The 15992-nt window shown below is 32.1% G+C and overlaps 1 protein-coding gene across 1 annotated transcript in view; it reads right to left on the bottom strand.

The window, feature by feature from the left end:
- Positions 1 to 15992, bottom strand: part of Eea1 (early endosome antigen 1) — a 139296-nt gene that overhangs the window by 22992 nt on the left and 100312 nt on the right. The window contains exons 18-21 of the mRNA XM_027954454.2: positions 15459 to 15598; positions 6498 to 6828; positions 5916 to 6017; positions 3905 to 4099 (exon numbers count right to left, since the gene is read on the bottom strand). Of these exons, the coding sequence (XP_027810255.2) occupies positions 3905 to 4099; positions 5916 to 6017; positions 6498 to 6828; positions 15459 to 15598 (768 nt within the window). The remainder of the gene's footprint in view (positions 1 to 3904; positions 4100 to 5915; positions 6018 to 6497; positions 6829 to 15458; positions 15599 to 15992) is intronic.

Raw genomic sequence — 15992 nt, 5'->3', positions numbered from 1 at the left:
AAAGACCTAAAAAGAGCATACTACAGGGACACTGCTACATCGATGTTCATAGCAGCACAATTCACAATAGCAAGACTGTGGAACCAACCTAGATGCCCTTCAATAGATGAATGGATAAAAAAAAATGTGGCATTTATACACAATGGAGTATTACTCTGCATTAAAAAATGACAAAATCATAGAATTTGCAGGGAAATGGATGGCATTAGAGCAGATTATGCTAAGTGAAGCTAGCCAATCCCTAAAAAACAAATGCCAAATGTCTTCTTTGATATAAGGAGAGTAACTAAGAACAGAGTAGGGACGAAGAGCAGGAGAAGAAGATTAACATTAAACAGGGATGAGAGGTGGGAGGGAAAGGGAGAGAGAAGGGGAAATTGCATGGAAATGGAAGGAGACCCTCAGGGTTATACAAAATTTCATATAAGAGGAAGTGAGGGGAAAGGGGAAAATAATACAAGGGGGAGAAATGAATGACAGTAGAGGGGGTAGAGAGAGAAGAGGGGAGGGGGGATAGTAGAGGATAAGAAAGGCAGCAGAACACAACAGACACTAGTATGGCAATATGTAAATCAATGGATGTGTAACTGATGTAATTCTGCAATCTGTATATGGGGTAAAAATGGGAGTTCATAACCCACTTGAATCAAAGTGTGAAATATGATATATCAAGAAATTTGTAATGTTTTGAACAACCAACAATAAAAAATTAAAAAAAAAGATCAAAACATCTCTAAAATCAACTTCTTTTCAGTCTTTAAGAATATTTGGTAGACACTGAGTACAGTGACCCACACCTATAATCCCAGTGAGGTGACAGACTGAGGATGGCAAGTTTGAGGCCAACCTGAGCAACTTAGCAAGATACTGTCTAAAAAAGAGCTAAGTGTATAGCTGGATTCAATCCCTAGGGAAAAAAAAAGGACACAGATATGCACAACTTATGACAATTAAATTATATGTATAAAATGAAAAATAAGCACTTAAATAAATACACGACTTATCATAGAAGCAGAGAACAGTTGAGTGGTCACTAGAGGCTAGGAAAGATAAACAGGGGTACAGGAGGGAGGATAGAGATTGGACAGGCAGGAGGACTAAGTTCTAGTGTTCTATAGCACAGTAGGGCGACTATAATTTGCAACAATTTATTAAAAAACTAGAAGAAAGGAGTTTGAAGAAATGATAAATATTTAAGGAGACAGAAGTATTAATTTGATCATTTAAATATCATATTCATGTATGGAATCACCATATTGTACCCCATAATATGTATAGTTGTTATGTGTCAATTAAAAATTCTACAAAATATATATACTACTTTAACGAAATGGCTATTGAAGTCATCAGTGTTCCCCATGTTCTGAAATCCAATATTCTTATCTTTGTCCACATTTTACTTGACCTCTCTCTTAGCATTAATTGACAGAGTTAATTATATCCCCTTCTAAAAGCATTTTCTTCAACCTGGTTTCCAGAGGATCCTGTGTTTGGGGTTCTTTTACCTTACTGGTCATGCCTTCTCAAAATCTTTTACTCATCCCTTTTCTTCTGCTAGATCTCTATGTTGTTGAACCCCAAAGTTGTGGTCGTTGTGAAACATAACCCTTTGGAATTAAAAGCACCAAACTGTTATAATTTGCAAACTGAACTACCTGATACTAAGAATGGAGGCTGAGAGGCTGCCCCCACCCCAGGCCCTAATGGGCACTTGAGATGGCAACATACTTCTGATTAACACAGCCTAACTATATGAACATATGTAGAATTCCTGCCTTTAGTTTCCCTGTGCCTCCTTTCCTCTTTACAAAAGCTTTCTGTGCCTCTGAGTCCCTGAAGATGGAGATTTGAGGAAGAAAAAGTTCTCCTCTATATTCCGCAAGATTAGCTTTGAATAAAATCTATTTTCTCTTGGCAACCTGTCTTCTGAGTTATAGTGGAGCACAATGATCAATAAAGTTTTTCCTTCCCAGCTACAATTGGCTCTCTATTATTCTATGTATTCTCTCTCCTTTGACGATCTCAAAGAGACCCAAGTCTTTAAGTACCTTTTATTTATAAGTAACTACCAAAATTATGTTCCAGCTCTAACTCTCCATCTAAACTCTGGGCTCTTATATATAAGCACCTTCCTGACCTCTCCATCTGAATGATCCATAGATATCTATCTCAACTAGGACACTTGATTTCTCACAGCAACCCTACATATCCGAAGGCTGTGGCTGGGGCTGGAGCTGTAGCTCAGTGGCAGAGTGCTTGCCTTGCACGTGTGAGGCACTGGGTTTGATCCTCAGCACCACATTAAAAAATAAATAAACAAATAAAATAAAGGCATGCTGTCCATCTACAATTACAAAAAAAAAAAAAAAAAAAAAAAATTTTTTAAAGCTACTACCAACTATCCATGAACACAGACCCAAATATAGTTATCCCTGATTTCCCTTTCCATTACCTCTCATCATCTAATCTATCAGAAAGTCTCAATAACTCAACTTCTAAAACGTATTCCTAAACCATTCATTTCTAACACTTCAGTTCACATCATCTTTTACTATCTAGATTATTGCAAGTATTTCAGTGCTTTCCTCGCTTGCTCCTTTATTTCTATTCAGTCAAATCACATAACAAAAAACTCAATAAGCTAAATTTAAATTCAGATCTACCTAGCTCTAAAATTTATTGTACCATGATGCTACACTGATCCTCAACAAACACAAACTGTTTCAGCCTGACAAAGATTCTCCAGCTGGTTACTCTAAATTCCAAGTCTAACTTATGAAGACTATGAATCTAGCGCTCCCCAAAAGTTCAAAAGGCTGCTGCCCTCCTCAAAGTTAAGAAATAGATTCCTTATTCTAGCACTCATGTACTAATATAAAAGTCAATATATTTAATTCAAAAATCAGAAAGAAATTTTATCTAATAACTTAATGAAAACAAAAACATGTTAAAATAGCTATATTTTTTTAAAAAATTCACTGTTATAATGCTATAAAAACAAACTTCTAACAAAAAAAGAAAAAAAAAACTTCTCAGGAAGTACTTAGGAATATGAAGCTAGAAGATTTTGAAAAACAAAAAAGACCTAAGATATCTAAGATGCAATAAATATGCACACTGTGGTAATTACACCCTGACTTCTGATTACCTGTTATAATAAAATTTGTCTACTCTTGCTTATATTACTGGAAAACTATTCTGTTGTAAAGTTCCATAAGAGCTACAAAAACACTGATCAACATAAAATGGAAAAATCACAGTTTTTAAATTTGGATTCTTTTTACTCTAACAGTATGACAGCCAACTCTTAATGGCATGACATTTTGTTTATTCTCCATCGTAGGGAGTCTATGTCTCTCTTCTCCAAGACCAATTCATATATATAAGACACAGGGGAAAGCTCTAAGTACTAAGACATATTTAAGAATGAAAAAGAGGTGCTTAACAATAAATTGTGCATTTCTTATTGGAAATGGAAACCATTATGAAATTATTTAAAATATCAAATATGCCATGTGAAATCTCATACTACTGATTTTTCTTCTTTATTACTTTTTCTTAATAAAGATGATTTGTTTTGAATTCCCTTAAATTTTTCTTATACGCTAGAAATGTGACTTACGTAATTGCATTGACATTAATTGGTAGTTATGTTATTTTACAAAAAGGCAGTTTCATGTCTATCAGACAAGTGATTAGTACCAGAATTTAAAGGAGGAATTATCTGATAACATGGTTATGGTGAATGGAAATCCAGACTTACAGATTTACTCATATAATCAAATGTAATAACTTAGAAAAATTGGAGCATATATCAACTTTCCTGTGCTGCAACTCATCTGTATTAATCATGTTATCTTAGTTGCCTACTTCCTACAAAAGTAAACAAATTTCTTATCAATACCTTCTGTGAATGAGCAATTTTAACTTCTCCTTGAAGTGCTTCAATTTTCTTTTTCTTTTGTTCAGTTGATTGCTTTAGTTCGTTTATGTTCCCCTGAAGCTGCTGCTCCTCTTTTTCCTTTTGTTTTAAAGTATTTTGAGCCTGTATGACTTCTCCCTTAGTAGAATTCAGTTCCAATTTCAACTGATGAGAAGTCTAGAAGAAAATGAAATATCTGATATTCATTTATTCATTAAAACACATTTACTGAGTTCTTACTACATGCTGTACATTCCTCTAGGTAGAAACTACTGAGTCTGTTGGCCACAAATAATTAGTAATTAACAAAAGAGAACTATCCCTGCCTTCATGTTGTTTTTACAACTGACGCTTTTCACTTAGACGGCATGTAAGATTAATTTTCTTTAATTCTGTCTATTTTGTTTGATGAAACTAAAATGTATTTTTAACAATTATTTCAGTATCTATCTAATGATATTAAATTAAACTGTACAACAGTTCTTTAGAGACCTGGGGCATATTTTGCTACTACTTTGTTTTTATAATCCACTAGGATGTTTCTGTTCAAAATTAGATATTATGTAGAAGTCATCCTGAAGATCTTGTGCAGTCAAGCTGAGCTATTACTATTTCCTACTTTTCCAGACACAGCTGTATTTTCATGTTTTACGCATACTTTTTTAAGAACCAGGAATCACCTTTGGGCATTTAGCCATATTCAAAGTTACTTTTGAAAAAGTTTCAGTGCTATATACAGATGCCTCAGTTTATTTCCAGTGTAGAGCCTAATATTTTTGTTCAAAACAGAAATCAGTATAACAATAAGGATTATATAGTGATTACCAATAATAAAACAATAACTAAAATATGAACACTTTGTTATAATCAGCATTCTCTGTACTTCAAATATATTAACCCATTTATCTTTTTAAATTTTTTTATTTGCTCTAATTAGTTATAACATGACAGTAGAATGCATTTTGACACATCATACTTAAATGGAGTATAACTTCTCATTCTTCTGATTGTACATGATGTAGAGTTACATAGGTCATGTAATCATATATGCACAGAAAGTAATAATGTCTGATTCATTCTACTATTATTCCTACCCCCAGAGCCCCTGGCCTCCCTTCACTCCCCTTTGTTTAATTCAAAGTACCTCTATTCTCTGCCCTCCCCCACTTACTGTGAATTAGCATCCGAATATCAGAGGATACACTTGGCCTTTGGTCCTTTGGGATTGGCTTATTTCACTTAGCATAATATTCTCAAGTTCCATTCATTTACTGTAACCCATTTATTTTTAACAATAACTTCATGACATAGATTTTATTATATTTGGCCCCACTTTATTATTAAGGAAAGTGCAGTTTCATTCTCTAAGTTGTCAAACATGAAAAAATGGCATAGCTAATAAATGGCATAGCCTGGATATAAATTTGGACAATTTTGATTCACAGTTTAGACACAAAACCACTATTACTTCACCACTTACATGGCTAGCAATCTATAAAGCAAATATCTTCTATCAATTAAAAAACAAAATACAATAATATCACACATTCGTCAGGACCACAAATTATCAAATCAGATTTTCTAGAAAGCTGCATACTTGACTCCAGCTGCTAAAAGTTATTTCTTCAAAGAGTAACAACTAAACTTTATGCCCATTTATTTACTCATTTTCTTGTGTGTTTAGCTAGAGAACAACAGAAGCATTAACCATAGAAATATCTCTTGACCATTACCTAATCATTATCAATATATCATTAATATGAATTTTCATGAAACAAATACTTCTTAAAAAGTCATTTCTATGGAAAGTCTATTAAGATTTTTTTTAGCCACAATAATGTTTCTTAACCTAAATTATCTAACTATAACTATCATTAATTGACCCAATTTTCTACTTTTATGAATTACATTTCTTTATTTTGGTCTCTTATTTTAAACTAGCTTAAATTTTTTCAGTGGTATGTAGAACACAAATATTAATTTTAAAATTTACCTCCTTCTCCTTTTCAAGTGACTTTTTCAATTCATTTTGTTCCTTTAGTGTGCTTTCTGTTTGTACTTGAAGTTGATGTTTTAATTCGTTGCAAGTTTTTTCCTAAAAAGGGAGAAACTATATTACACAGAAAATATTTGTAATGACCTTAAATAGTCTGTTTTATAAGCTTAGTAAGATACATATAAGAAAGTAACCTAAAAGCATGGGACAGGCTTATCCATTCCCATGATAAAAACAGGTGAATATAATAGGAGTAAAGGGGAAGAAACAACATGCTTAGAGTTTCTAGCAGCAACTAATAGTCACAATAAAATAATTCAGAGAATATTTTAGAACACTTTGGAAACCACATTTTACAATGCTTATAATTAGTTTTTCCATTTTTAAAGTAGAACAATGTGTTTTAAGAAAATGGAAACAAGAAAGTTTTAAAAATAAAATGTTAAACCAATAGAATAAGAAATAATCACATGGGATGGGAGATATAGTCAACAGTAAATTAAGCAAAAAAAAAAAAAAAAAAGTACATTTAAAATAAGATATCACTTTTACCTAAGAAAATAAATGTAAACAACTAACCAAATCTAATATGGCAGCTTTTCCTTTCTGATTCTCCTTTTCAAATTCACTTTTGGAGTTTTTCAAAGAATCAGAAACTTTTGATAATTTCTCTTTCACTGTAGAAAGCTCTGTCATTAGAGTTTCTTTCTCCATCTTCACTTCTTTCAATTCTGTTACTGTTGCTTGAATTCTGTTATTTAAATCCTTGTGCTGCATCTTTGCATCTTGATTTAACTTTTCAATTTCTTGTTTCAGGATCATTTTTTCTTCTTCTTTCTTGGTAATCATTTGCTTAATATTTTCAAGGGCTTCAGATTTTTTCTGTAGATCCAATTTTGTAGTGGATACACTAGACATTTAAGAAAAAATTTTTTTTTAAATAATGCATACTGCACTCTTCAAACTTAATCATAAATAATTACTGAGCTCTTAAGTTTTCTTGTATATAGTTCATAAGTAAAAACAATTTAATTTCATAAAATTGCAACTGAAAAATACCTTAAAACATCTGACCAAATCATTTAGCAGATGTAGAAGACTTCCCCTAGTTAAATAACTAAGTAGTAAAATCAAAACCCTTTAAGCCTCCTGACTTAATCCAGTCTTGTCTACCACAATAGAGCCTCAAAGCAAACTGCATATTGCAACTTTATAGGGTTTACAAAAACAGAAAGGTTTTCCATGCAGCCTAAAGCACCTAATTCAGTGTGTCAGTTCCTAAGCACATAGGAAAATTTGCCTCCTTTCTTGAAAACATAAAATATAAGATGTGTTTGATAGGTCTTAAACATCAAAATAGTTATTACAGAGAAAAAAATAAAAGAAATATTTTATTTCAAAAACAGAAAACAAATGACTTATTTAACCCTACATACAACCTGGCTGATTAACATGAGTGATTTGTTATCATTTGTCCTCTAATATAGCCTTTTTATACCAGAATGAATAAGCTACAAGAATGAATCAGTGAAGATATAAACTACAGCCTTTTATGTAAACTAAAAAGACATGAAATCATGCATATTACACATTAAAAAACACATACACATTAAAAATCAACCATTTTAAAAGTCAAAACTAGATGCAAAATAAAAATTTCTAGAAAGCATACTCTTTCCAATGTAATTAGTATAAATTTAAAACTAGCATAAATTCAGTAATATGCTAAAGTAAAGTTGTTTAAAGACATACTAGTCACATATTTCAAGTTGGGTATTAATATAATAATAGAACTGTATTTGTATCTTGAAACTTGCTAACTTTTAGTCTCAGAAATATGCTTTTACTCTCTTAAAAAAAAAAAAAAAAAAAAAAAAAAAACAACCCTAGAAAAGATGGTGAAAGTTATCAGGTTCATAGGACACAGTAACTCCCTGATATTTAAAGGTCTAAACAGAAAAGGCATTAAACTCTTATTATACCATTTAACACATCATGTCTTATCGTCCCATATATGACACCAATAAAAGCTTAAATTGAGCAAATTTACAGTTGTCCTATTAAATTTTACAGGTTTTTTAAGTGTACATCAGAGTAGTATGCTGGCTTGATCTACAGCACCAAAAAAAAAAATCTGAAAACAACCCTAAAATTAGGATTACATATACTTATTTACTATGCCATATAACTTTCCCCCAAATAATTAGAAATCATAAGATTATCCAGCCCAAAAAAGGCAAAACAGAAATAAAGCCTTACATAGTCACTGTAAAACTTTTTTATAAAAAATAAGTAATAGTCAAAGTTATAAATAAATAAATACACAATTCATAGTCAGAAATTTTAACATGCCTTACTCAAAAATTAACAGAATGGGGGGAGGAGGGACGACTATTAAGGATACAGAACAACAACATTACCAACTATCTCATTTAATTGCTACTTATAAAACACTATACCTAACAATATATATGTCCACATAGAAAATTACCTAAGATAAGCCATACATTGGGCCTTATTATAAGACTTAATTTCAAAAGTTTAAATTTTACCAAGCATATATTCTGCAACAATTGAATTAGAAATCAATAACAACAACATATCTGGAAAAGCTCCAAACAGAACAACAACTGCAAAAAAGTCCCAAAACTTTGGAAAGTAAGCAATATATCAAAAAAGAAATGTAGAAAATACATAAAACTTCAGAGTAGCAAAAATACATTGTAAGATGAGTACTGGCATTAATTAGAACAAATTTTTTTAAAGTTGATTTAAAAAAAAAAGATGAGTGTTGGAGGAAAGGATTAAGTGCCCAAATATAGGTGAGCCCTGGGAAAGTGGAACTTGGTGGCTAAGCCCTGTGCTTTTTGGTGGGGTTTAGTCAAACCCCAGAAGTGTTTACATTAAATAAGAACAGAAAGGACCCCAGTTTCCTTTCCTGTGTAGTATTATAAAAATATAAGACCCTAGAGAAGGAATATTTGCATAAAATATAAAGGTGATAAAGATCTCAGTCTTCAAGGTTTTCCTACCTTGATATGATGTGGGAGTCTATGAGTGATTTCTGAAATATGAGATTAGGACAAAAAAAGAAATGGAAATGGAAAGATTAATGGGCCTGCTGGGGCCTTGAGGAAGAACATAAGAAGCAACTCAGAGGTTATCTTAGTAGACTAATGATTGAAATGATGATGAACCACTCAGTAAGTAACATAAAGGAGCAGATATGCTCCCCAAATACCCAGGCACTAGAAATTATACTTAAGGCAAAACATACCTCTATATCCTCCAACTGAAATTATCAGAACCTGATTTACTAGATATGAGAACAAAAAAGGTTCCCTACTACATCTCAATCCCATGAAAGCGTGAAACAACTTAATCATCATCGACTCTGATGGGTTTGTTTCATCTCCCTGAAAGACATTTTTCCCTGGCTCTTCATCTCCACTTTTACTATTGGAAAGATCAACAGCCCTCAAACATTTGACACTATTCAAGTCCATCAACTCAGACAGACAGGCCTATTTGGAGTTTAAAGACAAATTCAACTTAAATATGACTAGTTACAAGCTCTCCCATGAAAACATTCAAATGAATGGGGCAAAACTGATTTTTATCCATCAAAATTCTGGTGAATAATATGTTCACTGAAGATCTGATGACATGACCAAACTCAACATTAACATCAAGGAAGACAAGCTGAGCAAAAGACTAATTCTACCTTGTAGTGAAGGAATGATACCACAATTCAGCACTTTTATGGCTATATGGGATGTTCCCAGAACCACACACCCACTTCAGCCCCCAGAAAGAGCTGAAATTTCATCTAACAATTATTATAGATCCTAATACAGTCTAAACTAATCTCCCCTGATACTTATTGCTGCCATAAGCCCATTGACCACATTAGTGCAAATTATTTAAAAAAAGGCATCATTCAAGATAATTTCTTCCATGTTGAAAAACTGTCATACTAATTTTATTAGAATAAGACATGGAACTGCAGAAATCTGACATCTAACATTGAGAAATAAAAAGGTTGGAGGAGCTGAAAAGAAGAAAGAGACACTACAAAATGTGGACAAGCGATAGGAAAACTTTCATATTAAAAAGCTATTTTTTACAAAAAGGGAAAGCACTTGACCCATGCCTTCCCTACAAAAGTAACATGAGGGCAATGGATGAACACTGCCAAAACTGGTGCAAACTGTGTAACTCTGGCTCTAGTCCAGCCCTTAGCAACCATCTCTCTATAAATACTGACATCCATAGCAAGGGGTTGCTGTCTCCTCCTCTCCAGCTGACCCTCATTCTCCCTTGAAAGTGTAACTTTGTTTTTCCCCCAAAGCTTCTTACCCTTGAGAGAGCCCACTCTCTTGAGTGTGTCTCAAAATAAACCTTTGGGTCTCAAAAAAGGTGTATGAGGGAGGGGCAGCCTTAACCTAAAGTAAGTCAAAGGAAAGCATAATAGAGGAGAAATAAATGTAATAAAAATTAATAAATAAAAATAAAATCAATTATATCTAATAATTCTAGTGATATATCCAGTAAAGATCTCATAGCGTGACCAAAATCAACATTAACATAACTTTTTTATAAAAGTCTGATAAAAGTGACAAATCTCTAATTAAATTGATCAAGAAAAAAAGAGAAATTACTACTATTAAGAATGAAAAAAAGGGATATTATTATACATCTTACAGGCATTAAAAATAGACTACTATACCAATAAATGTGAAGTTTGAATGAAATGGACAAATTCTTTGAAAGATGCAAATAACCAAAAGTGTCTCAAGAAAAATAAATAAATTTTAAATTCAGAATAGCCCTCTATTCATTGAATAAATTGAATCCCCAATTTCAAACCCAGCTGGTTAATTAGTGAATTCTACCAAACATTTATGAAATAAATAATGCCCACCTCAAATAATTCTCTCAGAAAGTTTGGGAGGAAGGAATACTTCTTAATTCCTTTTTATGATTAGTATAACTATAATACCAAAACCTGATAATGATATTTTAAAAAATATTACAAACTAATAGGCATCATGAATGCATGAAAAATTCTTAACAAAGTACAGTTGTCTTTTACTATCCATTGAAATTGGTTTCAGGCTCCCTTTCAAAATACTAAAATTTGCAGTTGCTCAAGTTCTTTATATGTAAAGTGGTATAGTATTTGCATATAACCTATGCACATCTTCCAGTATACTTTACCTTCAGATGGCTTAAAATAGGTAATATCATGTAAAGACTATGTAAATAGTTGTTATGTTTATTGTTTAGAGAATAATGACAAGGTGGAAACAGTCTGTACATGTTCAACACAGATAAAACTTTTTTCTCTGAATATTTTCAATTCTCAGTTAAATATACAGAAGTGGAACCTACAGATATGGAGGACCAACTGTTTTATCAATCAAAAAACAATATATTGAAAGGATAATACAGCATGGTCAATGGAATTTATTCCAGAAAAACAAGATTGGTTTAATATGAGGAAATCAATTCACTAAAGAGAATAAAGAAGAAACATTATATAATCATACGAATAGACGCAGGAAAAAAAGTTAATAGAACACAGGCATAATTTTTTAAAAAGTTTAAGCAAAAATAGATATACAAAGGAATGTTTATAAAAGGAATGTACAGAATACCAATAGCTAACCTCAAACTTGGTAAAACACTATTTCCTAAGATTGTAACATTGCAGGAATGTCTGTTATTACAATTTATATTCAAAATTGTACTGGAAGTCCCAGCCAACAGTAAATCAAGAAAAAGACTTTATTTAAAAAAAAAAAAAAAAGCAGGAAGGAAGAAGGCAAATTATCTCTATTCACAGGTAGCAACATTTTTCTAGTTTAAAAAAAAAAAAAAAATCTCTCTTGGTGTGGTAGAGCAGGCCTGTAATCCCAGTGGCTCATGAGGATGAGAAGCAGGAGGATAGCAAGTTCAAAGCCAGCCTCAGTAAGTGAGGCCCTAAGCAATTTAGCTAGGCCCTATCTCTAAAATATAAAAAGGGCTGGAGATGTGGCTCAGTACTCAAGCGCTCCTGAGTTCAATTCCTGGTAGCAAAACAAAACAAAAAACAATTCAAGGAGTCTACAAAATAATGAATAAAACTATAAAGTAAATTTAACAAGGTTAAAGGATGGACATTTAGTCTATTAAAAAATGCATTTTATAGTAGCCACAAGCAAGTATGAAACTAATTTTTTTTTTAAATTAATTTAATTTAAAATAACACTGAAAAATACATAAACCTCAGTAATAAATTTAACAAAAGATGTGCAAGATCCCTTTTAAAAAAATACTACCAAGAGAAATTAAAAATAGTAGATAAATATATAACATCTTTGTGAATTAGAATATTCAGTATTGTTAAAATGTCAATTCTCCCCCAAATTGACTTATAGTTTCAGTGCAATGCCAATCAAAACCCAACAGCTTTATTTATAGAAATGGATGAGTTAATATGAAAATTTATATGGAAAACCAATGAAGAAGAGTCAAGACAATCATTAGAAGGAATACAGATAAATAACTGATATGAGATTTACCATAAAACTAAAAAAAAAAAGTAGATTATCAACATAGAATGGTACTATTGGTGTCAATATACATAGAGACACATAGATTAGCAGATCAGCAGAAAAGAATAAAGGCCACAAATGTAAGACAAATTGCTTTTGACAAAGATGACAAATCACTTAATAGGTGGAAAGTTTTTTTTATTTTTATTTTTTCCAACAAACAGTACTTGAACAATTTAATAATATATGGGGGAAAAAGTTATCCTGGATTCCTTCCCTTAGATCTTCATACAAAAATAAATTTAAGGTAGATCCCTGACCTAAATGTAAAGACAAAAACTATAAAACTTCTAAAATAAATAAATAAAACTAGGACAATTTTTCATAAATTCTAGGGATGAGCAAATGTTTCTTATAACACAAACATAAAAAATAAAAGAAAAAATGACAAATTGAATTTAACCAAAATTTTATACTTCTATTCTTTGAAAGATACCATATTTAAAATAACAACAACAAAAAGAACTAAAGATAAGCCAATGACTAGGAGAAAATGCTTTATTATATACCCATCTGTTTGTCAAAAGATTTGCATTTCAAATATACAAATAACTCCAAGGAAAGAAGTTGGAGAAGGGGCACCAAAATACAGAAAGAAATATTTCTGGTCTTCTGTAGCACAGTAGGGTAACTGGTTATAATGATTTATAATATATTTCAAAATAACAGAAATATATGAAAGTTCCCAACACATATAAATGTTTTAATATGAGGACATGGAAGTGCTTATTACTCTGATCTGTTCATACACATTGTATGCATGTATGGAATTATCACAATGCACCTCATAAAGATGTACAGCTATTATGTCTCAATAAAAATATTAATAATAAAAAAGAACTCCAAGAAGTCAATAACAAAAAGACCCTAATAGGAAAATTTAAATAGCTAAAATAATTTAACAGACAAGTTAAAACATTTGAAAGGCTATTAAGAGCCTCATAAGAGAAATACATGCCTGTAATCCCAGAGGCTTGGGAGGCTGAGGCAAGTTCAAAGCTAGCTTCAGCAACTTAGTGAGGCCCAAAGCAACTTAGCAAGACCCTGTCTCAAAATTTAAAAAAGAAATAAATAAAACAGAAAGGGCTGGCAATGTGGCTCAGTGATTAAGTATTCCTGATTTCAATCCCTGGTACACACACAACACAAAAATCCACAATGAGATCCCATTTCACACTCAGCAGATGGCCAAAATTAATAGAACTAATAATACCAAATATCAGTAAGGATATGAAGCAACTGCAACATTCCTAGTAGGAGTATAAAATGGTACAACCACTTTGGGAAAACTTTTGGCAATTTTATATACTTTTAAAACACACTTTCCCTACCATGACCCAGCAGTTTCACAAAAATTACTTTTATGAGAATATTTATAGCATCTTTCTTCATAATAGCTAAAAACTAGAAACAATTCCAAAATACCTATTACCAAGAAAATAAACAAATTATAGTAGTTAGTGGAATAACAGTAACAAATAAAAAGAATGAATTCATTCGACTACATGGGTGAATTTTAAAAAGCAGAACACTAAGTAAAAAAGAGCCAGTCACAAAAAGAATATACTATATGATCGTACTTATATGAAATTCAAAAACAAAATTAATCTATAGAGACTAAAATAGAACTGTGATTTTCTACAGAGAAAATGTAAGGTATTGACTAGAAGTGAAGCCAGATTTAAAGACAGGGAGTTAGTGTAGCTAGGAAATCTGATAGAGAAAATGGAGCCCATTTGAGTCCAGGAAATTGGAAACAGCCCCTGGGAGAATGGAATGTTCACGTCTCCAAAACCCTTTGATACTACCCCTCCCCAAAAAAGTCGTTAATTAAGCAACTCCTGAGCAGACAAGGAGCTGCTAATCAATGCCCCCTGGGCTGCCACTCCCCTTCTGCCTGGCACTCCACTTAGGGCTTTCCAGCCCACAGGCTCACCCCTTGGCCATATCCCCCCAGTCATTATGCAGGATGGGGGAAATGAACGAGACACAGGAGAGGAATGCAGGAGAACAAGGGAAACTTTAGACATATAAAAGGGACAGGACTGCTTCATCCCAGGGATTCTGCCTTTGGATCCCCTTCTTCCACCCAGGAGAAGTCTGTTTTACTATCCTTTAATAAAGCTTCTTACTTTCTCCTCTACTCTTGCCTGGGAAGGCTTCTCTGGTATTATACTTCAACATTTGAGGAAGCAGGACTCAAGGTAACTGGTAACCACAGGAGGTATCAGAGGATATATGAAGAAACTTCAGAGTGATAAAAGTGTTTCATATTGGGGTGGATTGGAGGAAGCACAGTTACACAGAGCACACATTTATTAAAACTCAAAATTGTATATGTAAAAATCTGTGTGTTTAAGTGTGTACATTTTACCTCAATAATAAAATTTAAAAGAATGTGGGCTGATTCTGGTCTTTCCCTTATGCTCAATAACATTATGTCTCAATAAAAATCTGCCAAAATGCATCACAAAGCTAAAAGAAAATCATTTATTATAAGAAATGATCCATTCCTTAACTTGGCACAGTACTTCAAAGCAGAAACCTCACTGCTCTTGGGTGGTGCACATAACTATCCCTATATTTTAAACTTTGATATTAGTATATTCAAACTGACAAGAACTCAAAACAATTGCTCAATAAAAATAGGTATCATGTTATCATTGAAAAGAGACTATCTGGCACAAATTTTATAAAATTAAGTTTTTAGCCCTTTTTTTAGTGACATTAACTTTAACCACATCATGATGGTTTAATTTTTCTTTCACATTAACATCAATTTGTGGTTCTGGGGATTGAACCCAGGGCATTATGCATGCAAAGCAAGCGCTCTACCAACTATATCCCCAGCCCCAGCAAAATTGAAATCTTAAGGAAATTTTAATATTTAATTTATAATCCTCTTCTCTCCCTTAATTTATAAATAGGGGCTTTAACTTACATTTCTTTCTCTGCTTCAAGTTGTTTACTCAATTCTATAGTTCTAAGCTCCAAATCTGTGTTCAGCTGCCTTTGCTGTTGAAGATCATGCAAAGCTTGCTCCTTGCTTGCTTTAACATCAAGAGTATCAGCTTCTAGTTTCTATGGAAGAGGAAGAAATACAGCAGTCACTTTAATGTTGAAAATTATCAATCTACTATTACTGTAATATTTTGCTTATATTCAAATTGGTATTGACATAACACACAAAAATATTACAATAAACATTCTGAAACCATTACTGAGTAAGGAGTTAATTTATTTTAGAATCTTTTTTAGGATCTAGTGTATACTTTATACATAATAAGCACTTACTAAGTGTTTACTTTTAAAATCAATTCTGAAGAAGAGAACAAACTTAAACATTTATTACTAGAGTAAAAGTGGTTAACATAAATTGAAAAAAATTCACTAACAGGTCACTTTAAATACATTCTCTTAATAGTCATAGTTTAAAACACTGAAATAATTATATGATATTTAAAATTAAAATGGA

This window comes from Marmota flaviventris, chromosome 3, assembly GCF_047511675.1.
Source record: "Marmota flaviventris isolate mMarFla1 chromosome 3, mMarFla1.hap1, whole genome shotgun sequence".
Lineage (NCBI taxonomy): Eukaryota > Metazoa > Chordata > Mammalia > Rodentia > Sciuridae > Marmota > Marmota flaviventris.
This window is presented reverse-complemented; position numbering and strand designations above follow the sequence as displayed.